The following is a 24588-nucleotide window of genomic DNA, read 5'->3' as shown; positions in this document are numbered from 1 at the left end:
ACACAGTGTCCTGTTCTTACTTTACAGCAAAAATGTCTCTCAAACTTCTCTGCAATACAAGTTTTTGGAAGTGTTCTTCCACTGTCGCATTATCTCTTTTTGTTTCTTTGGATCTTTTTTCCTGAGTATTTGCTCATTTGTTTAATCTTGGTCTCTTTTTTATTTTGTAATCTTCCTTCAAGTGTTCAGTGGTTTTTGGCTTTTTGTTCATACTCAAGAATGAACAGTAAAAAAACTGATGGCAGTCTCCCTGAGGGCAGAACTTGATGGCTTTACTTTGGGATAATTAGGTGGGGCATCAACCATTGTGCTGGGAGATCGCTTAGTGCCTGATTTTGAGATCTTTGTGAATTTCTTTGTAGTAGAACACCTTGATTTTTGAATGATAGTTGTCTGCTGCCAAGTTTTTTAAGTCAGTTGGAGGCAGAGGTTGACTTTTCTATATACACAATTTCCACCAATTCTCATGTCCTCGGGAATAGAGTTTATTTCTATCTCTGTCTTGAACCAGAGTCAGATTTGTTCTAGGAACGGTGTTTTGGTTGTAACGTGAATGGATTGAAAGAGGGCAAGGTTGAGACAGTGAGACTAAGGTATTCAAAAAACCTAGGTGAGAAATGATTAATTAGGCCCCGAACAATGGTGAAGGGGGAAGGAAGTACACATAAAAATAAATCATTGATATATAGATTTTTGGAAATTATTAGCTATAAGGAAATACGTTCCTCTAATGAAAACTAATTTGCAGGACTTTTTTTTTTTTTCAGAGCAATGAATTGCATGAGAAACAAACATTTTACTTAAGACAGTCAGTCATTGGTTTGCAAACAAAACTTAAAGAGATGCAGATGGAGAGAGATGCCATGGCTGACATCAGGTTGGGATTCGTTACCTGATATTATCTTAAAGTTTTACTCTTTGTAGTGTAAAATCACTTGTGTGAATCTTGAGTTTTATCAGTATTATTTCTTCTCTTTCATTTATTTCCTAGACGAAGAGAGAGTCAGTCCCAGGAGGATTTAAGAAATCAGCTTCAAAATACCATTCATGAACTTGAGGCTGCCAAATGCCTTAAGGATGATATGCTGAAAGACAGCAACACACAGATAGAGCAGCTAAGAAAGACGATGCTTGGTCATGAGCGAGTGCTTCAAGAAATTCGATCAGTCCTAGTTGACTTTGAAGAAGCCTCAGGCAAGAAAATATATGAGCATGACAGCATGTCTACCATCCACTTCCGCAGCATGGGCTCAGCTATTAGTAAAATCCTAAGAGAATTAGACACAGAGATTTCTTATCTTAAAGGGAGGATATTTCCAGTAAGTGGTGAGAACACTACATCCATATTGTATTAAAATTCATTAAGACAATAGTATTAGGCATACAATTTTTGAAACTCTTCAAAGTAAGCCAAGTTCTCATTTTTGTTCTCTAAAATAGCAGAAGTTACTTCCACAATGATCTTTGTTAATAATGGGAACTAACTCGACTTATCTGTGTAGTTACGTGAGAGTGTAGCCAATGTAAAAGGTCTAATAAAATACAGCGATAGAACGTATCTGATTTTAGCATTGCTTCTGTTTGCATCTTTCTAAGGCATTCCTTTTGTTGGAAAATCTCTAAATTTTCCAAGCTTTAGATTTACCAATTCCTAAATCAGTATCTCTTTATTATAACCAGGTAGAGGATCAGCTTGAAACACTGAAATCTGAATCACAGAACAAAATAGAGCTACTACTTCAACAACATCAAAATAGGTAGGTTTCTGAGGTATAGAACAGGGGTCTCCAACCCCTGGGCCACAGACTGATAGTGGTCTGTGGCCTGTTAGGAACTGGGCCGCACAGCAGGAGGTGAGTGGTTGTGAGCGAGTGAAGCTTCATCTGTATTTACAGCCGCTCCCCATGGCTCGCATTACCGCCTGAGCCCCGCCTCCTGTCAGATCTGCCGTGGCATCAGATTCTCATAGGAGCGCAAACCCTACTGTGAACCTCGCATGCGAGAGATCTAGGTTGCGTGCTCCTTGTGAGAATCTAACGCCTGATGATCTGAGGTGGAGCCGAGGCGGTGATGCTAGTGCTGGGGAGCGGCTGCAAATACAGATTATCATTAGCAGAGAGGTTTGACTGCACAGGGACCATAATAAATCAATTGGCAAACAAGCTCAGGGATCCCACTGATTCTGTATTATGGTGAGTTGTATAATTATTTCATTATATATTACAATGTAGTGATAATAGAAATAAAGTGCATAATAAATGTAATGCACTTGAGTCATCCCCAAACCATTCCTCCCCTGCAGCCCCAGTCCATGGAAAAATTATCTTCCATGAAACCAGTCCCTGGTGCCAAAAAGGTTGGGGAACACTGGTATAGAAGATTGTAGTGAAACTATACCACAAGTCTATAATCTCTCATCAGCAATTCCAAAATCTATAAAGCTCTAAAGCACAGAATCTTTTTTTCATAGATTTGTGGCAAACTCACGTTAAAGAAAAAATTATTCTGACACGTGTTTAAAAAGTAGGGAAGACCTTATTGAAGACTATTGCAACAGGAGTTTGCGTTAGAGAGTGATGAGGCTCAACTCCCAATACAAGGGCAAACAAGAAGCAGGGTGAGGGGTTCAGTGGACAGAAAATTACTAGGAGGAGGCGTCGAGGTGAGAGGCTTCTTACTAAACTGACTTAGCGAGATTCATACTAAGCCTGGGCTGCTTACTAAGTGGGCTGGAGGCACAGACTGCCGAGAGGAGTCTGACTAAAGCTTGGTCAAGGTTAGAGTCTTTGTCACTCATTTGTTGGGAAAACCTGAGCTAATGTAAAGCTTTTTATAGTCTTTATGAGTTACCGTGAGTATTTAAAAACCTACTGTTGTGTTAGTAATGTCTGGCTTCTAGGACACTTCCCTAGATCTCTCTGGGGGTGTCACATGATATTTAGTACTGTTATTTATCACCATTGTAAAATTAAAAAAAAAAAAATCTGAATCCTAAAACCTAACTGCCCCCAAAGGACTTGGATAAAGGATTCTGGATCTAATTTACATACTTGTTATAAAAAGAATAGCATATTCAAAGCTAAAACAAAATACTAAATTTGAGAGTGTTGAAAATCGTTAATATTTAGAATAATTCATTGTCAGGCAACATCTGTATCAAATAACAATCACCACATTCTTTTTATAGGATTGAGCAGTTAATCAGTGAATATGAAATTGAAAAAGCAGGACTTACTGAGAAAGCTAGCAGTGCTCGGAGCCAAGCCAGTAGTATCCAAAGTCAACTGGAAATCATTCAGTATGTGTGTCCTGGTGGTTTGAAATTGATAGTCATTTATCTTCATTTTATTTTTATCAATTTTTTGTTCTAAGAGCTTTTTAAAAATTACTTAATAATTGATTCTACAGGAAAGTAAAACTTTTCTAACATTGAAAGAAACAGAAAAGATTACTTAACATGTAGATAATACTTTATAACCATATTAGAAGTATTAGGGCAAGTATTTGGGCCTCTTGGGACGGGATGTTTTAGATATTGTCTACATTTCAACTGATAGGATAAGACAAACACACACTATATATGTGTGTGTGTATGTATAAATATACATAAATTATATATATATATACATATAAATAACTTTATAGTTTGAGCTCCTGTGTTGAAACTTTTTATATGGACATTTTCAGTCGTACACAAAGGTATAGTGAAAATTGTATAATGAACTCCTATGTATACATCACCTACCTTTAACAGTTAACATTTTTGAACTTAATCTTTTAATAAGCAGTTTTGGAAAATAAAAGACTATTGGCCTAATAATGCCATATTAAATAATTAGTGGAAGTATCTAAAAGCTAGAGAACCCTTAGGTATCACACTTATTCTTAGTCTGCTATTTGCTGTTATTCCCCTTTTAAACCCTTTTTAGAGAACAAGCAAGAAACCAAAATTCAATGTATATGCGTCAACTCAGTGACCTGGAATCTACTGTTTCTCAGCTACGTTCTGAATTAAGGGAAGCCAAAAGGATATATGAAGACAAAGTGAGTTTAGATTTTGCTGCTCTGCTTCCAGCGACTGTTATACACAGAATCAGTTATATAGTTTTTAATGGTTTATTTGAAAATGAGGAATCAAAGCAATCATTTAAAATTAAAAGCAGTTTATAAGATGGGTGCTCAATAGCTACATGTTAAATTACTATAGAAAAACAGTTTTTAAGTTGTTTGCTCAAATTAATTGATTCTTAGAAAAGTTTTTTGCATCCTTCGAGTAAGTTTCTAAAAAGTGAATAATAAGGCCATTTTAATTACTTTTACAAGGCTTAGCTTTAGCAGGTACTTTGGTACCAGCTGGTCTCCCCGACCACTGAACGTTTTGGGGCCTAACCTCCTCTCTTACTTCAGCTTCTCCTTGTTAATCATTGTGCGGCTAGCAAACTGAGTTCCCTTCAAGATTAGGCTGAATAAAAATAATTAGGAAGCTAAATCTTCATTTCTCATCACACAGTTCCTATTAAAACTAGATATTAATATTTACTACAATATTCTGTTCTCTCCCTGTCTATAGCTAAAGACAAGCTATTCGTTATCATTATCAACCATTTTTCTGGAGCTTAGGTTTTTGTTAATTTCAAGGACACAAAGTAGTGTCCTGTTTTGTGAATGCCACCTTTCATCTCCAAAATGTCCTAGTCTGGAAGATAAATTCTACGTATAATCATCCTGCCTATAAGAGAACCTACAGTTCTAACCACTTGTAGTTAATTTCCTACTCCTTAGTTGATTGGGAAGAAATAGAGTATAAGGAAGCTGCCAGATTTTCTTTATAAAATAATCCAGTTCTACAGGGTAACAGTACAAGAAAAAAGCTCCTTATGGGAAGAAGCAATTGAATATTGCAGCACTAACTCCTCCAGATATTTTCCTGCCTTTGAGCAACCCCTCCTGTAATTACCACTGTCACCCATTTGCTGGCCACAGGAGGGGGCTGTTTCTCCTCGGTTCTCAACTTTAAAGACCTCAACTTTAATTCGTTGTGGCACGGCTGAAAGAAGAATGGAAAATTTAGACATGAATTTACTATAAAAGTCTAAACAATAAAGAGTAACATGAAACTATATAATCTCAGTTATGAGATTTGGATGCTCTACAGGGACTTTGAAACGTTTTTGATCACTACCCACAGCAAGAAATATAGTTTACCATATAATCTAGTACACACATACAGCTGAAGCACAGTTCACAAAACAATACTTACCCCTATTACTTAAGACGCTGGCTCTTTTCTGTTTTCTTCAGATACTGATTTGATGCTCACTAAGTTGACTTCGTTTTTCACTGCTGGGTTGCAGTGTAAATAACACTGCTCTCCAAGACCTCTTCCTTAGCTCTTGGCCTAGATTCTTGTATCAAGGTCATTTCAACAACAGCCACCTGGAAGCAGCCTTGAGGAACCTTAGACTTCTTAAAGGCTAAACCCAAGAAACAAAAGCCCAGAGAGAAATATTTGCTCTCTACTGCTTCTCTGAGGCCTGCTTTTTGTGTTCTAGCTTCTTTCCTCAGGGTGAACTTTTTTTGATAGCAGGAATATCGATCGAACCCATTCTGGGCAGATCAAGCCTACACAAAAGGCCTTGATCTCACCCTATAGGATGGTAATGATTTCAATACAGCGTGGGGTAGAAAGATGCTTTACTACTCAGGTTGAGTGGAGGTAGGCACCTTGGCCGAGCTGAGCACTGACGATCCAACAGTGAGAAAGGAAATAGGAGAGCTGCTGTACTATAGTACAGTACAATAACCAATATTCATCATACTCAAACCATTTTGAAAAGACTATTCATTGTTTATTGACAAATTAAACCCTTTGAAAAACCACGAAGTACTAAATAAAACTCAACTCATCTGTTTGTCTTACATAATTTGAAATTGATATAGCTTTCCATTTGTAATGTTGCTCGGAAAGATGACCCCTTCATAAGCTATCACCCATTGCTAATCTGCACATGGTCTGATATATAGCATCATGCTGATCAACTCTAAATTTGGGCATGGTAGGAAATTTTAACAAATACTGACATCTAAACAATACAAAAATAGTTTTGGTTTTTATAAACGTCTATCTCTTTAGCATTCTAGAAGCATAAGCATCCAGATGAATGACTGCAAACCTTTTATATGAGTGTTTTGAGGTCATATCGATACAAACATAATACTAAAATCATTGTCTTACTTTGCTCTAATGTAAACAATGGATCACCAAGAATTTCGACAGTCTTAAACAGTCAACATTATTGGAAATAAGGGGGGCATATTAGTTTAATTAATTTTAATCCAGATCGTTGAGACTTATAATAAGCATATTGAACCTGAGTTGGCACCTAGATGATGGCTAACAAGGATCTCTTAACAGTAACTCCCTTTAGTGAAGGAACACTGAGAGATGATTACCCTGCCATGTAAATATAGATTTGAATATACTCCGACCTGAAAGGCATTAATAATACATGGCAGGGCTTCCCTGGTGGCGCAGTGGTTGAGAGTCCGCCTGCCGATGCAGGGGACACGGGTTCGTGCCCCGGTCCGGGAGGATCCCACATGCCGCGGAGCGGCTGGGCCCGTGAGCCATGGCCGCTGAGCCTGCGCGTCCGGAGCCTGTGCTCCGCCACGGGAGAGGCCACAGCAGTGAGAGGCCAGCGTACCACACACACACAAAAATAATAATAATAATACATGGCATAACTGAGCAAAGAAGATCAAGCAAGTTAACAAAAGTATTTCAGTTTGGGTTCATGAAAAATTCTATTGTTAGAAATGTTTTTGTTGTAATAAATCTAATATAGAATTTTTAAAGACAGATTCTTTTGTTAATTTCTTTTATTTTTCATGTACCTTGACTTTACATTGCTAAAGCCTATTAAAACTTTAAAATATATTTTATTTTCCACTGCTTCAGTGCACATTTTCGTATATCCTGTCCAAATAACAATAAGGAAAAAATACTTAAAAGCTATGATTAAAAGTGAGGTTTGTGAGAAAAGAGACTTATAAGGGTATGTTGATATTATACATCAACATATTTTATGAGAGGCAGGCAGTATTACTATTTTCTCCTGAGGTCAGATTCCTTCAGAAAAAAAGTATTTATTATTTTTAAAAAACTGATGACAGGTCTGAACAAAACTTTCCCAACTAAAATGCATAAGTTTAGAGAAAACTTGTTTAGGAGGGCAGTGTTTCTCTTCAGATCATATTGATGAAAATAGAAATTGTGTTTCAAAGAACATTTTAGACGTAGCCTTCAGACATACAAAAGTGTTTTACTGTAATGTTTTTTCTATTCTTCTCTTTCCATTTTAGGAGAACCTCCAGAATTCCCCTTTACGAAATTGGACCAGTAGAAGCTGTCACTATTGGCTCTGTAGATTTGGCTTTACTCTTAACTTTCGCTTTTTGACAACAAAAATATCTCATGATCTTGATTCTAAGTTTATTTTTCCTACTTTGAAAGCATTTGGGGCTGAATTTCATACTCAAAAAGTAAAGATTTAGTAGCACTGGCTGGAGCTATCTACTGTGCGGGAAGATTCTGTGCAAACCTCTTTGCATAGTTCTGCCAATGCACCTCCATGCTCACCTGCAGCATCCCTTATTACCCCATAACTGTGTCTTTTTGAGCACAGAAAACAAAAGATACAATTTGGCATGATTGGTGATACCTAAAATCACTGTAAGATTAGAATGAGGTCCCAGTACCGATTTGTCCAGTGATCCAAAACAAAAAGTAGATTCATAGATGGTGAAAGGGAAAACCAGTGCTGCTATTTACAAAGAAAAAGAAAAAACCTTTACTATATCTCAGATGTCAGTATTTATTCTGGACATTTTAAAAGGCTTTTCTTTATAGTGTTTTTAACAGCGGTTTGTATCAGCTCAGCTGCTACTTCAATGGTTTTCCCTTTCACTCTCCATTTATCTTTTTGAATGATTAATTAATATAAATATTTTTACTCTAAAAAGTGAAAGGTAAAAGCAGAGCTATAGCAGTTGAGTCAGTACTGACAACTACAAAACAAGTGTTCCTGCAGGGGTCTGGAGGAACTTCTGATACTTAGAAAGTTACGAGTTGACTCTTTTTCTTTTCTTTTTAAAATTTTGGCCTCACAGATTTTAACATCAAATGGTTACCCAGGATTTCTTAAAAAGTGAAAACAAACATAAAATAGCAAGTCTTAATTGAAGCTTTTAAAGCGCATATACAAATACTTTGCTCAAAGACAGAAACACCAGACTAGGAGTAGAAGATGTTTGTTTTAGTCATATGAGTAACTTTTCAAGTGGAAAGTGTTCTTGTTAAATTTATAGCTCAGAATATGGTTCCTTTGACCATATTTTGTTTCCAAAGACAGGTGGAAAAGATGGAATTTCAGCTTCATTAATACTGTTCTTCTTGTGTTAAAAAGTATTAGTAGCAGAATTGAAAGGAATTTAAAAGATCATCTAGAATACTCTTTTCAGATTATTGGTGAAAAATGTATAATTTAGACTCAAATTATAGACTCAGAGAGCTTATGTGACAGAAGCTGGTTCAGAACCCAAGGTGTTTGACTCTTAGTAAGATCACATTTCCTGTCTGATCACATTTGTCTACCCAAAGTGAAAGTTTATGGGTTTTTTCCTAACTATTCCTACTGTCTTTACTAAGTGTGCTGAGTTAGTCTTTCCCAATAATAAAAGAGCTGAAGAGGTTATATCAACTGACATTATTCATTCGTTTATCTTAGGAAGCTACTTGTGCCACAGAGGGTGAATTGTTGTAGGGCTTTTTTCTGTGTATGCCCCCAAAGGAGCACAAGAGTGAAAGTACTTCTTTATAGGATTATGAGAATCTCTGAGCACATTTCAGTCGGTCACCTAATGTTTTATTTTATCTAATTCCTGTGAAATACTTTTTTTATAGATAACATGCAGTCAAATACAGAATCAGTTTTAAAATATATCCAATGTATATATTAAAATTTATATTCCAGTCCCTATAGGCTGTAATACTACTCTGTTGAATTTGAACCTGTTTGATAGTCCTGTATTAGTATTTTCTTAAGTCATGTATGTATGTAGATAAAGATATATATATATATATATATGTATATATATACACACACACACACAGATAACTTCTAAGTATTCATACTTACCATTTATCAAAGAGATAGTTGCATATATGTGTTTATATATAATGTGCTTAATAAGTGTGTGCTGAATTAATAAATGAAGATCTTAACTTAGTCCAGTTTAAAATAGTCATTAAGAAAAAGTTAGTCTTGCTCATATGTTCTTTAAGAAGGTTTAATCACAGTTGCGTCCAAACCAATCAATAAGTTTTATCCTTGACAGATTTGGAAGCCTGTTCAATAGATGCCTTAGCAGTAAGAAGGGATGTGTAACATTTATGCAGACATGAAAGATTTGTTATTACTGAAAAGTGGATGATGAAATATTATTGTAGGCATCACATTAAAGATCAGGGATTACTACATATCACTAAGTATCAGTAGTTTTTCATTATTTTAATATCTGTGTCTAAGTTATGAGTTTGTACAGCTGTGCCGGAATCTAAACCCAGAATCTACATTGTCTGAGACCTTAACCTTCTAGCCTGCACTGCACCTCCAGGTTAAGAGCTGTAGGGATGCTGTTAGCAGCTATGGCCCTTCTGGCATATGTCATAGAAATGCAGTCACACAGATGAAACAGCTGCCCGTCTGTAAGAGAAAAATACACCTATAACAATCCTTTAAAATTGGTATTCTTATCCCATTTTATAGTCATAGGAATTGAGGATTGTAATATAACTTCACTTATTCTTGCAAACTAGGGTGATTATATAATAATGACAGTAACTATAAACTTGTTGTTACCATTTATTCTTTTATATTCAATGCCTTTTATTACTGACACTGATATTCTGAAACAAAATCGCTCTAAGTATAACATAGTTAATTTATGTGGGCTCTGCAGAATGTTATTTATGCTACATCAAGCTTCCTTAAATACCAAATTATAGAACACATATTCACAGAAGATAAATCTTGAATCGTGTGAAAATGAGAGTGATGCATTACAGACCATGGCTTAACCCAACAGTACCAAGTATTTCATTTTGGTCAGTTTGTCTGGCTAAATTCTACATAGATCTTAAGTTTAGAAAACTTTGCAAAATACATCACAATAAACTTTATTTTTGCCCCCCAAATAATACCATTCCCCAACATAATACCATTTGTTTTCCAAAGACTCTATTTATTTTATATTACTCATTGACGTAGCCAGACTGATTTGTGCTTTCCTTTTAGATAGAAGAGCTGGAGAAGCAGTTAGTTCTTGCGAACTCAGAACTAATGGAAGCACGGACGGAACGTGATCAGTTCAGTGAGGAATCTGGAAATCTGGACGATAAACTTCAAAAGCTCTTGGCAAGTTGATGATTTGAAATATGAATGAGATTAATTCTGGGAAATTTTTACCACAATAGTTCACAAAACTAGTTTCATTTGTAAAATTACAAATTTTACAACATAGTTGTACATTTATACACAGCACAATATCCTAGACACTACTCAAGTTTTACATATAAAATATAGTATTCTATACTTTAAGCAGAACTGTTAGGGCTTAAAAGTTAGGTGAAGCTGATCTTCAAACACCCATAGTCTTTCTTTTTTTTTTTTTTTTTATATGACAGTTTATTGAGTATTTTTAAACAATTGTATTTTTTTCATTCCAGAAGTTCTATTTGCTTTTTTTTTTTTTTTAACATTTTTATTGGGGTATAATTGCTTTACAATGGTTTGTTAGTTTCTGCTTTATAACAAAGTGAATCAGTTATACATATACATATGTTCCCATATGTCTTCCCTCTTGCGTCTCCCTCCCTCCCACCCTCCCTATCCCACCCCTCCAGGCTGTCACAAAGCACCAAGCCAATATCCCTGTGCCATGTGGCTGCTTCCCACTTAGCTATCTACCTTACTACGTTTGTTAGTGTGTATATGCCCATGACTCTCTCTCGCCCTGTCACAGCTCACCCTTCCCCCTCCCCATAACCTCAAGTCCGTTCTCTAGGAGGTCTGCGTCTTTATTCCTGCTTTACCCCTAGGATCTTCATGACATTTTTTTTCTTAAATTCCATATATATGTGTTAGCATACGGTATTTGTCTTTTTCTTTCTGACTTACTTCACTCTGTATGACAGACTCTAGGTCTATCCACCTCATTACAAATAGCTCAATTTCGTTTCTTTTTATGGCTGAGTAATATTCCATTGTATATATGTGCCACATCTTCTTTATCCATTCATCCGATGATGGGCTCTTAGGTTGTTTCCATCTCCGGGCTATTGTAAATAGAGCTGCAATGAACATTTTGGTACATGACTCTTTTTGAATTTTGGTTTTCTCAGGGTATATGCCCAGTAGTGGGATTGCTGGGTCATATGGTAGTTCTATTTGTAGTTTTTTAAGGAACCTCCATACTGTTCTCCATAGTGGCTGAACCAATTCACATTCCCACCAGCAGTGCAAGAATGTTCCCTTTTCTCCACACCCTCTCCAGCATTTATTGTTTCTAGATTTTTTGATGATGGCCATTCTGACTGGTGTGAGATGATATCTCATTGTAGTTTTGATTTGCATTTCTCTAATGATTAATGATGTTGAGCATTCTTTCATGTGTCAAACACCCATAGTCTTTCAATTAGGTACTGTGTTCTGCTAAATTGAAATAATGTTGAGTGTTCATTTCAAAGCCAAACAACATCCAAAACACATACAAATTATGTATAAAGAAAATTTAAATGCAAGTTCAGGTAAAAAAAATTTTTTTAGAAGGAAAGAAACGAGGATTCTGAGAGTAGTGAACCAGATTCTGCCCTCTGTTTAGGGGTACGACAGGCTGAGAAGTTTAAGAAAGGAGACGTTAGTACCCCTTCGTGTGATATTTATTAGAGGTCCTATAGAATAGGGTTCTTTTCTCCCCACCCAACCTTATTCCAGGCTACAGCGCCCTCTGCTGGTAGAGGACAGGCCGACAGGGGGCTTGAAGAGCGTGCGGTAAAGGGAGAGCTGGCAACTGGGAGAGAAGCTCTAAACCTTGGGATGATCCTCACTTCTCTCCCTCCTATTGCGTGTATCCCAGTGTCCTCATATCTAATTTGAAAATCTTGGAGGTTAAATGTCTGAACCGTCCTCATAACCATCCCCTCCTTTTCATTCTTGCTGCCACTACCCATTCATCCAAGCCCCTCATCATACCTGCAGCGTGGCAGCATCTCCTCACTCGGTTCCTAAATCTAGTTTCTTCCCTCTTCCGTCCAGCCTGTATTCATCTTTCTAAACTATAGCTCTGATTGTGTCTCTCTTCCACTCAGAAATTACTCTCCCCATAAAGTCAGACTCCCTGCCTTTCAGTTATTATCTGGCCCCAGCTTACCTTTCCAGTCTCTTCTCTCCACATACACCCAGTGCTCCAAGCAAACCCCATGTGCGTCTTTCTAGTCCCTTCTTCCTAATCTCTGCATCTCCAAGCTGTTCTCAAGGTCCAACTTAGATGCCGTCTTGAAGCATTTGATCTCCTTTTCGATCATTTCTCTCTGCTGTTCATTAGCTCTGTCTCTTCAGTGAAAAGCCACTTCCAGTTATTTGTCCATTTATCTCTCTCTGGGTGAAAAGTTCTCTGAATATCTGTGTGTCTTTTTTTTCTCTTTCTCCGACTATGGCGTTTTTGCCAACAGTCAACACTCACTATGTGTTTCTTGAGTAACTGAAGAGGGAGGTATTCTATCCACAACCCAATTGCCCGTCCAATCCCAATACCAGACACTATTCTGCTATTTCTGAAGCAGTCAACCAAATTACTATTGCTGTCCCTTCAAACTTTTCTTTATTACAGGAGTACACTTGATGTGAAGCATAATGCCTTTGTTAGAAAATTCAAAACGTAACAGGATGATTTGTAGTTTCCTCTTCATTATATACTATTTGGGGTCTAGTCCATTGAGGTGTAATGCTAGAAATTACAAGTAAACAAAATGTTATTTTTCTAGGAAATATTGTTCTTTATCAAGCCATTAAAAGGGAATCAGATTCCAAAATCAAAGGCTTCTCAAATCACATAGCAACTCCAAAAATGATGTAAGGAAGGAAAATAAGAATTTTACTTTAATTATTTAATACTAGGGAAAAAGCTTACCTTCGTTTCTTGTAGGCTGATCTGCATAAACGAGAGAAGGAGCTGAGTCTCGAGAAGGAACAGAGTAAGCGTCTGTGGGACCGGGACACAGGCAACAGCATCACCATCGACCACCTGCGGCAGGAGCTGGACAACAGGAACATGGAGGTGCAGCGCCTGGAGGCCCTCCTCAAGGCCATGAAGAGCGAGTGTCAGGACCAGATGGAACGGCAGGTCAGGCAGGGCTGGGCGGCTCCTCCTTGGTCTCCCCCAAAGTAGGGTTGTGGATTCTGTGAGCAACTTATAAAAACCTGTTGTTTATGTCTATATTTTTGATGACTTGTTAAATTTAAAATGTTAAGCTTTATCTCGTTTTTGTCCATTGTTGTGTAATGAAACTCCCATCCAATTTTCCTTTTCATTTCCACCTAGAAATTGGTAACCTAGTAATTGCTTATTTCAGAAAAACATCAAACCATAGGGAGATCTGAGGAACAGCAGGGTTGAAGGTTTCCAACAGATTTTTTTTGTTTTTGTTTTTCCCCCGGAATTAAGGGGCAGGTTGGAGGGAAATAGAAAGGGCAGTTTGTCTTCAATCCTACCACACTCTCCACTATTGCCAGTGTTATGCTAACTTAACTTGGTGTGGAAGACATCCTCAGAGGAAACTTGCCAAGCTCCTCCCAAACGCTAGAAAACCACTCTAGAGGAGGAGCATTATTATTCAATTAAGGCCTCTCCACCTTGGTCTAATTAACACATGTCAGTCTATGGTCTCTATGAGGTTCTGACAGCAGAACAATTTGAGACACTGTCAGATTCATGATTTCACGTTGTTGAGCTAACTTGTCATATCTCGAGACCTCTGTCTGTCTGCCTAAATTCATGAAATTCTTCTTTAACAATCAGATGGCAGCAATTCAGGGAAAGAATGAAAGTCTCGAAAAAGTGTCCTCCTTGACTGCTCAGCTTGAATCCACCAAAGAGATGCTCCGCAAAGTCGTAGAAGAGCTGACAGCCAAGAAGTTGAGCCTGGAGAGCTCCGAGAGGACTGTGTTGGACCTGACAGCTTCGTTCCAGGAGAAGGAGAGAGCCATCGAGGCCACCAACTCGGAGATCATGAGGCTGCGCTCCCGGGTGGACTTGAAGCTGCAGGAGCTGCAGCATCTGAAGAATGAAGGGGCTCACCTCAGAAACGTGCAGACAGAATGCGAGGCCCTCAAGCTGCAGATGGCAGAGAAGGACAAAGTGGTCGAGATCCTGCGGCAACAGATTGAAAAGATGACGCAGCTGGTGGGCCAGCACGGACGGACGGCTGGCGCTATGCAAGTAGAGAAAGCCCAGCTGGAGAAAGAGATCAATGATAGGAGACTGGAGCTACAGGAAGTTAAGGTCTGTAGAGTGTTTTGTTGGTTTAGCTTCTGAAATATCTTTTTTCCCATGAGTAAGTATGACCTAATTGACTGGAAAGGGGTTTTGTAAGATGATTGTGGACACTCTGAAATTGTTTGAATGTATTTGTGTCAGTATGCATATATGTTTTTGTGAGAAAGTTTCCATACTTTTATCAGATTTCACAAGGAATGGCCCCAAAATGGTTCGGAACTGCTGACGGAAAAGAGAAAATCCAGCTTCTTCATGAAGCCTTTCCTTATCCCACAGTTTGAAGAAGTATTCTGTCCCTCTTCAAACAGACCTAAATTTGAACCCCATCTCTCACCACTCAATAACTGTAAAACACTGGACTGTTTGCTGAACGTTGGCTTCTGTGTCTGTAAACCAAAAAGCAAACAAAGAAAACAAAACCCCCAAAACCTATTGGGTTATTTGAGGCTTCCACGAGAAAATATGTATCAAGGATTTACTTAGCTTGGTTCCTGGCCTGTGGAAGATGTTTAGAAAATATTAGTTCTCTTCCCCCATTCCGTTCTCTCTCTTCTGAACCTTATCATACTGCATTTGTACCTGTTATAGCCTGGATCACATTCTGTATTGCACTGTGGTGTGTGTGTGTGCGTGTGCTTGTGTGTGTGTGTGTGTGTGTGTGTGTGTGTGTGTGTGTGTGTGTGTGTAAATAGCAATGTCTCCTCTTCCCTATAAGACTGCAGACTTCTTCAAGCAGGGTACACATCTTATTCATCTTTGTACCCCTGCCCCAGGACTTTGTGCCTTGCACCCAGCAGGTGCTCAGTAAATATTTATCAAAATTTAAAACTGTTGAACCAATTTTTAAAAAATTGATTTCCTAAGCTTTATGTTACCTGTATCTGCCACGGTAAGTAGTAGGAGACAAGTCACGTACAATTATTATTTTTCTTTTAGTTTTACTGAGATATAATTGACACAATACTGTATAAGTTTAAGGTATACAGCATAATGGCTTGATTTACATATATTGTGCAATGATTACCACAGTAAGTCAACATCCATCATCTCATATAGATACAAAAAAATTAAATAAAACAATGTTTCTTCCCTTATGATGAGAACTTTTAGGATCTACTCTCTTAGCAACTTTCAAATATACCATACAGCAGTATTAATTATAGTCATTATGTTGTACGGTACATCACTAGTGTAGTTATTTCTGTTATATCTGGAACGTTGTACCTTTTGACCACCTGATCCAATTTCCCCTCCCCATCCTTTCCCTGCCTCTGATAATCACAAATCTTTTTTTAATATTGATTTTCTTTTTTTTATAATTTATTTATTTGTTTATATTTTTGGCTGCATTGGGTCTTGTTGCTGTGCGCGGGCTTTCTCTAGTTGCGGTGAGCTGGGGCTGCTCTTCCTTGTAGTGCATGGGCTTCTCATTTCGGTGGCTTCTCTTGTTGCGGAGCACAGGCTCTAGGCACGCGGGCTTCAGTAGTTGTGGCATGCAGGCTCAGTAGTTGTGGCTCACAGGCTCTAGAACACAGGCTCAGCAGCTGTGGTCCACGGGCTCAGTTACTCTGTGGCATGCGGGATCCTCCTGGACCGGGGCTGTTCCTTGAACACATTACCCGTGCCTGGAGCTGTCCCCAGCCTGCCACATGCTTGCTCCTTTACCTCTTTGAGGTTTCTGCTCATCACAGAAGCCTTTCCTGACCAACTGTGGCAGGGTCCCCAAGACCACTCACAGGGTGATCATTTACTAGGAGGACTCAAACAGTACTCAACAGATAGTCGTGCTCATGGATAGGATTTATTACAATGAAAGGATCTAAAACAAAATCAGCCAAGGGTAAAAGCACACGGAGGAAACCAGGCACAAGCTTCCAAAAGTCCTCTCTGGCAGTCACGCAGCATATGCTTAATTCCCCCAGCAACAAGTTGTGACAACATGTGTCAAATGTTGCCAACCAGAGAAGGTCATTAGAGACTCAGTCTGCAGGGTTTTTATACTGGGGGCTGGTCATTTAGGTACTCCTTACCGGACAGGTGAATACAGTCTTCCGAAAGGAAAACAGGTGTTCAGCATAAATCGTTTTGTTTGCAGAACAGTTTAGGCAGAGTGGGCCACTTTTATTAGTTAGACTGGTGGGAACCCTCTCAAAATCCTGGCTGTTGGAACAGCCAACAGCCAGCCTGCCTAGCAGGCTTTCCTCAGGGTAGCAGTCAGGCTCTCTTCCACGTACCAACTTAGCTCACGAGCAGCCCCCTCCCTGTGTTCATTCTCTACCCTCTCACCTTTTTAATTATTTTTTGTCCTCGTTATCTGGCTATTAAATATTGTTTCATCTGTCTCCTCTCACTGGAATGTAAAGCCCCACGAGGGCGAGGACGCTGTTTGATTACTGCTGTACACGGCCAGGGCAGGGGAAGCCTCGCAGGTGAGGTGTTTTGGGAGTAAAACAAGGAGGTGCTCACCTAGGGCCTCCCCTACCTCCCCTGCTACGCTATCCCCAACAGATAACGTGGAGCCTGGCACAAAGTAGGTGCTGGTGTTCAATCCCTTTTTTTGAATGAATGAGTACAAAGAATAGGAATCATGAAGGGTTGCGGTCAGTGATACTGAGAATTAACATCTAAGGTTAAAAGGAAGTCAAATATTCCTTTTGTTTTCCAGCTTACTATTGCTGCTTTATATTTTATTTTTTTAGTTCTTACTCTGTCCTTTGTGTTTATCCCTATATTTAGATTTTGAAAGATAAAAAAGATGCAAAGATACGGGAGCTTGAAGCCAGAGTGAGTGACCTGGAGCTGGAAAATGTGAAGCTGGTGAATGCAGGCTCTGAGCGGCTCCGTGCAGTGAAGGACATCACACAAGAGAGAGATCGTTTATTAAGTGAGGTGAAAGCTAGTAGGAATGAGTTAAACAGTCTTACAGGTATGTTACTCCAATTCAAATTCTGCTAAAAAATAGGAGTGCTATCAGTGAAGTTCAATGAGGATCCTGGGACTATGTGAAAGAATGGTTCCTCATCCCAATTACAAACATGGATAATTATGCTGTCCCAGTGGACACCTGAAATCCTGATGCTTCTCCTTGAAGCCCTCCCACAGCTTGCACTTATTAACCACTAACTTTAGTCAGTCTTCAGTGTCCATAAAATTCTTCACTGAGTTTCCAAGAGGAGGGTGAGGGAAGCGGAAACCTCGAGTCCTTTGAGTCAGATAGCTTGATTAGATGTTTAATAACGAAGCAACACATGTAAACAGACTTATGCAAATTTCTTGAAACAGAAAAATCCAAGGCCTTAAATTTTAAAAGGAAATACTCCTAGTTCACCAATAGTATGGTATAGGTATTATCTACTTCTCATACACACACACACGCACACGCACACACACACACACACACACACACACACACACGCACACACGCATACATCTGCGATTCCTGAACACTTACTATGCCAGATGCTGAGACAGGCCCTAGAAACAACAGTGAGGCTCCTGGCTAGTTGAGAACCAGACCCGTATAGAACAGGTTACAGTACAGTGGGTGAGGCACAGTGGCCGTGTGCCGGCTGCACATGTGGCAGAGGATAGAGAATCAGCCTCCTGTAGGAGGGAACATCTGTACTGGGCTTGATGGAGAAAAAGGAATTTGGCAGGTGAAAAAGAGGTAGAAGGGCAATCCAGGCAGAGAGAACATTATGGGCAGAAGCATGAAGGCATAAAATAACATAATGTGACCTCAGAAGTATTTACGGAAGTAAAAATACAAAGGAATGAGGACTAAGAAATGAAGCAGACAGTGTGGAGCCAGCAAAAGATATTAAGTAAGAGATTGTTGTCATCAAATTTACATGTTAGAAGGACATTGTCGGCAGGTAAAGAGAGAAAGGCAAGCCTAAAGGAACAGAGGCCACCCAGTTAAGGAGGGTTTTGCTGTAGTCCCAGGGAAAGGTGATGATAACTTGAACTGAGGCAGTGGCAGTGAGAAGGAGAGGAGAGGGAAGAATTAAGAATATTTTTGGAGATTGGAGGGACTGTGTATGTGTTTCAGGTATTAAATTTGCAGTATTGGGAGAACAATGATACCAGCAGCTGAGAGAAGGAAACCAGGAGGGGTTGGCTTGCGGGCAGGAGGGTGAGACGCAGTCAGTGTGATACCGTTGGTCTGGGGGCACCAGGACATCCACGTGGAAGTGTCTGGTTAGACAGAGTTAGATCTTAGCAGAGAGGTCTTGGTTCTGTTTGTTCCCTATATATGTAAATCTATCTATCATATATAAATAGATAAATATAAATAAATAGATACTTGAATAAGTGTATGTGTGTATATGTGTGTGTGTGGGGGTGGGTGTGTGTGTATTCTTATGTATGAACAATGAATGCTGGGTATTTTGATAGTTACTGGAGATAAAAAATCAGATAAGACACATGGCGGCCTCAGGTTACTTACCATGTGGTGGACATTTCATCTACCTCCAGCTGGAGGTTAAATCTGTTGTGGTAGATATGATTATCCAAGAAGGTTTAAGATGAAATAGATGTGAGCCAATTATACTGGCTGGGAAAAAGCAGTAAATAATAAGTGGGTAAAGGAGGAAGATCCACCCAAGCAGATTAAAAAGAGTCAGATGCCTGGAAATGTGTATGTACATCTAATTTTTGTAACAAATGATGTAACTAGATGGAATCTCTTTCAGCTCTAAAATTCTATGATCATTAATTACAAATACAATATACTTTATAACAATGGAGTAGAAAAAATTAATCAACTATTATTGATTATCACGTTGTACAGAGGACTATGAAGTCTTAAAAAGGAATTTTCGAAACAAAAGTGAAGAAATGGAAACTACTACAAATAAGCTGAAAATGCAATTAAAATCTGCACAGTCTGAGCTAGAACAAACAAGAAATACATTAAAGTCAATGGAAGGATCTGATGGTCACGGTATGCTTTAGTAGCTTTTTTCCTTTTGTTTTTAATTCCCTTGGTCTAGATTTATTAAAACACAAACCTAGATACATTGCCTTTCACCTCTTCACAGGGCAGCATGCTGTGAGAGACATACAACAATAGGTAAATAGGTATCACTGGTGCGTGTTATATAGCAGTAGTTCTCAGGTTTTTGTGGGTTTTTTTGAGGGAAATTGCCATTTACTTAATTTAATCTTTAAGTATCTGAATCTTTCTTTTTCTGTAGCTATTTCAATAATTTCTAACAGACCTCAATGTCCATAAATGCCAGTTAATTGTTTTTAAGGAAGTGTTGATATAAATACGGGTTACCAATAATTTTCATTCAACACCTTATTTTTCACACGTTTATTATCTACATAAACTGTGTACCTGTGGCTAATTGTCAGTTCCCAATTCCTTCTCTGAGATGAAGATGGGAGGGAGCCCTGGGAATTGAACTGCTAGGATGAGGGGTCCCTTCAACCACTTACCTGTTCCCTTTTCACCTTGCTGCCCATATTAATTCAGAGAGAGAAGGTTAGTTGCTGTTTCATATTATTCATATCATTGTTTGTATGGCTACTATATTAGCTGACTGTAAGAATAAATATTTAACTAAAGGCTACATTTTTTCTATTTCTCAGTATTTTTTCATGTTAAAAGGCTTACGTTTGTGCTTACTTCAACAGCACATATACCAAAATTGGAAAGATACTGAAGGAGATTCCCATGGCCCCTGCACAAAGATGGCACGCAAATTCTTGACGCGTCCATATTTTGTGCGGTTCTTGGAGATTCAGCTCTTTCTTCGCTGGTTAACACCAAGAAAATGGTGGGGCTTGGAGAGATCACTCCAGAGGCCCATCTGGGGTCTGTCCCCTCGTCCCCTCCACCAGACAGAGTCTCGTCCTCAGTGTATTCCAGGCCTCTCCACAACTGCCCCAGTCACATTACCATTGTTAAATTAACTAGGTAATCCTGTATTTGCTCTCGAATGCCTATTTTCATTGATTAAGATCACCTTAAAACAAAAACTTTATTAAGAAATTTACCTTTGAAGGCCAACCATGATCCACTTAATCAGACCAAAATTCTTCAAAGTGGTGAGCAAATGATGCCAGCCAATCAGTGTACTGTGCCTGTATTAACCCTGTCTTTGACAGTTTAGCTATAAGAACTGTATCTTATTAGGAAGAAGTCACACCTTTCATCCTCCAATAGTTTGCTTTTAAAGAATGGCACATTTTCTTTTTCTTGTTAACCTCTAAGCTCTAGCTGGACCTAACTCAAAGCAGTGGCATTTTCAAACCTCTTTTCTCAGCTGACTCCAAGAAACAACATAAGGTCTCTGACTTTGAATTTCCAAACAAGGATGAACTTTATTTATCTTTTCAGTGGCCTGCCATATCTTAAGTATTCAGTGCCTACTACCTGTCTAGAACATTCTCATCCTGTCATCAGTTTTAGTAAAATAATCACATATATGCTTGTATTGCCAGTTTGACTTCTGAAACAGCAGTGAGTTCCAAGCACATGACGGTAACCATGAGATTGGAAATTGAGTCGTTTGTGATATCACTGGGATCTTTTAAAAGATCACTAATAGTAGATGTCTTGCGTGGTATTTTATATATCAGTTTCTAGAAAAATTATTTTAGTAAAAATACTATATACATTTTTCATTTTATGACTGTATATATTTTGTGTGTATATATTTCCTATATGTGTAAGTATGAACTTGGTCAGCATTATTTATTACTGTTGGAGATACGGCAAATTATGATGGCCAGTGAAATTAATTCTAGCAAGGAATCACAAAACATCATCATTTATATACATTTCTGAGCTCAAAACCTCTGAGTAATTGCTGAAAATTGTTATATCCCAATATTGTGAAATCTGAAGACATTTTCTGTGAACACTTCTTTGAAACTGTCCAGGTGCCTTAGAGGAATCTTACCTGTCACCTTCTCATAATGTTTGACCATCAAATTATAGTCACCTCTCAAAATTTAGAAACTTTAGAAACTAAGATACAGTTTAGTTCCTTTTTTTCCAGCTATGAAAGTGGCAATGGGGATGCAAAAACAAATTACGGCTAAAAGAGGTCAGATAGATGCCCTTCAGAGCAAGATACAATTTTTAGAAGAGGCCATGGCAAATGCAAACAAGGTAAGTCTCTGTCCTTGGAATGGGGGAAGCCAATATGTTCACTCATTAGTAAACTACAACACAGAAGAAGGTGTAGCAGAGATACAAAGTACAATGGAAGAAAGACAAGAGTTTATTCCTGACAGAGAGAATGAGGAGAAAGTTCCTGAAGGAACATTTGAGCAGGACCTTGAAAGAGCTAGTATTTTTTTTTTTTTTTGTAACTACTCTGGAATGAATTTTATTTTATTTTATTATTTTTTTCCTTGGTCCTCTTTTATTATTTTTTTGCATGTATCTATTCTTTTTTAAAAAATAAATTTATTTATTTATTTATTTATTTACTTTTGGCTGTGTTGGTTCTTCATTGCTGCACAGGGGCTTTCTCTAGCTGTGGCGAGCAGGGGCTACTCTTCGTTGCGGTGCACGGGCTTCTCACTGAGGTGGCTTCTCCTGTTGTGGAGCACAGGCTTAGTTTCCTGTTGTGGGCTCTAGGCATGTGGGCTTCAGTAGTTGTGGTGCACGGACTTAGTTGCTCCGCGGCATGTGGGATCTTCCCGGACCAGGGCTCAAACCCGTGTCCCCTTCATTGGCAGGTGGATTCTTAACCACTGTGCCACCAGGGAAGTCCCCATTTATCTATTCTTTTTCAGATTCTTTTCCTATTTTGGTTGTTACAGATTATTGAGCAGAGTTCCCTGTGCTATACAATAGGTCCTTGTTGGTTATCTATTGTACTTTAAATACAGCAGTGTGTATATGTCAATCCCAAACTCCCAATCTATCCCTCCCCACGACCCTTCTCCCCAGTAACCCTAAGTTCGTTCTCTAAGTCTGTGAGTCTGTTTCTGTTTTGTAAATAAGTTCATTTGTATCATTTCTTTAGATTCTGCATATAAGCGATATCATATGATATTTGTCTTTCTCTGTCTGACTTACTTAACTTAGTATGATAATCTCCAGGTCCATCCATGTTGCTGCAGATGGCATTATTTCATTCTTTTTTATGGCTGAGTAATATTCCATTGTATAGATGTACCACATCTTCTTTATCCATTCATCTGTCGATAGACATTTAGGTTGCTTCCATGTCCTGGCTATTATTAACAGTGCTGCAGTGAACATTGGGGCGCAGGTATCCTTTTGAACAATGATTTTCTTCGGATATATGCCCAGGAGCGAGATTGCTGGATCATATAGTAGCTCTACTTTTAGTTTTTTTTTTTCTTTTTTTTTTTTTGCACTACGCAGGCCTCCCACCGCTGCGGCCTCTCCCGTTGCGGAGCACAGGCTCCGGACGCGCAGGCCCAGCGGCCACAGCCCACTGGCCCAGCCGCTCCACGGCATGTGGGATCTTCCCAGACCGGGGCACAAACCCATGTCCCCTGCATTGGCAGGTGGACTCCCAACCACTGCACCACCAGGGAAGCCCTATTTTCAGTTTTTTAAGGAACCTCCATACTGTTCTCCATAGTGGCTGCACCAATTTACATTCCCACCAACAGTATAGGAGGGTTCTGTTTTCTCCACACCCTCTCCAGCATTTTATTGTTTGTAGATTTTTTGATGATGGCCATTCTGACTGGTGTGGGGTGATATCTCATTGTAGTTTTGATTTTTATTTCTCTAATAATTAGTGATGTTGAACATCTTTTCATGTGCCTCTTGGCCATCTGCATGTCCTCTCTGGAGAAATGTCTATTTAGGTCTTCTGCCCATTTTTTGATCGGGTTGTTTGTTTTTATGATATAAGCCGCATGAGCTGTTTGTAAATTTTGGAGACTAATCCTTTGTCGGTCACATCATTTGCAATATTTTCTCCCATTCTGTGGGTTGTTTTTTTTGTTTTGTTTGTGGTTTCCTTTGCTGTGCAAAAGCTTTTGAGTCTAGTTAGGTCTCATTTGTTTATTTTTGTTTTTATTTCCATTACTCTGGGAGATGGATCGAAAAAGATATTGCTGCAATTTATGTCAGAGTGTTCTTCCTATGTTTTCCTCTAGGAGTTTTATAGTGTCCGGTCTTACATTTAGGTCTTTAATCCATTTTGAGTTTATTTTTGCGTATAGTGTTAAAGAATGTTCTAATTTCATTTTTTTTACATGTAGCTGTCCAAGAGCTAATATTTTAACTGCAAGAAGTAGGCAGAAGGATATTCATGGTAGAGAGACGGAATGGTTATAAACAAAGCATATTCAGTTCTGCTGTAGTGCAACATATGTGTTCCTGAAATGACCACGCTATGCAAAATTGTGCCATAAAAGCCACCATGGGGCTTATCAGAGCAGTGGGATCAGCACCACACTAACGAACTTCATCAGTGACAAAAGGAAAACAGGAACCTAATGGAAATGGAAGCACTGTTTTACACATGTTAAATGGTTAAGAGATACATAAATACTACAATTAGGATGGCCCTTTATCTTAAAAAAGACTGGAAGTTTGCTTGTGCCTTGAAGAATGGCAGCATGGGAGTTGTTAAGAAGGGGTAGAAGGTGGGTTTCCTGTAACACAGGATGTGCGTGGACATAGCTCATAACCCACGGTAAACTGAGGGAGCTGATAGTTGTTTGAAGAGTGTGTATGTATGCTTTTTGTGTATTTCTGTGCAGCTCTGTTTAGCTGGGTGCTGTTTTCTGCCTTGACCCCGTATTTCTCATAAATGAAACTCTGCATAAGTAAATGTGAAATTTGTGTTATATTCAAATGTTCCCTGATAACATCAATCACTTTGGAACAAATTTGCACTTTTAGAAGAAGAGTTATAACAGAACTGACTGTAATGGAGATGAGAAGGTAAACAGCATAAGCAGAAAATAAGGGCAACTAAAATAATTGCTTTCCCCTTACCGAAAATGCTGAAATACTTT

The 24588-nt window shown here is 38.7% G+C and overlaps 1 protein-coding gene and 1 non-coding gene across 2 annotated transcripts in view; both read left to right on the top strand.

The window, feature by feature from the left end:
• Positions 1–24588, top strand: part of CCDC158 (coiled-coil domain containing 158) — an 83871-nt gene that overhangs the window by 10992 nt on the left and 48291 nt on the right. The window contains exons 3-13 of the mRNA XM_067734721.1: positions 768–877; positions 992–1319; positions 1681–1757; positions 3188–3298; positions 3930–4044; positions 10356–10475; positions 13264–13461; positions 14137–14619; positions 17350–17539; positions 19409–19561; positions 21630–21742. Of these exons, the coding sequence (XP_067590822.1) occupies positions 768–877; positions 992–1319; positions 1681–1757; positions 3188–3298; positions 3930–4044; positions 10356–10475; positions 13264–13461; positions 14137–14619; positions 17350–17539; positions 19409–19561; positions 21630–21742 (1998 nt within the window). The remainder of the gene's footprint in view (positions 1–767; positions 878–991; positions 1320–1680; positions 1758–3187; positions 3299–3929; positions 4045–10355; positions 10476–13263; positions 13462–14136; positions 14620–17349; positions 17540–19408; positions 19562–21629; positions 21743–24588) is intronic.
• Positions 20244–20351, top strand: LOC137224206 (U6 spliceosomal RNA). Its single transcript, XR_010943300.1, has one exon. It is a non-coding gene; the product is annotated as a U6 spliceosomal RNA (small nuclear RNA).

Source organism: Pseudorca crassidens, chromosome 4 (genome assembly GCF_039906515.1).
Source record: "Pseudorca crassidens isolate mPseCra1 chromosome 4, mPseCra1.hap1, whole genome shotgun sequence".
Taxonomy (NCBI): Eukaryota; Metazoa; Chordata; class Mammalia; order Artiodactyla; family Delphinidae; genus Pseudorca; species Pseudorca crassidens.
Note: the sequence above shows the minus strand (reverse complement) of the source record. Positions and strands in the feature narration are given on the sequence as shown.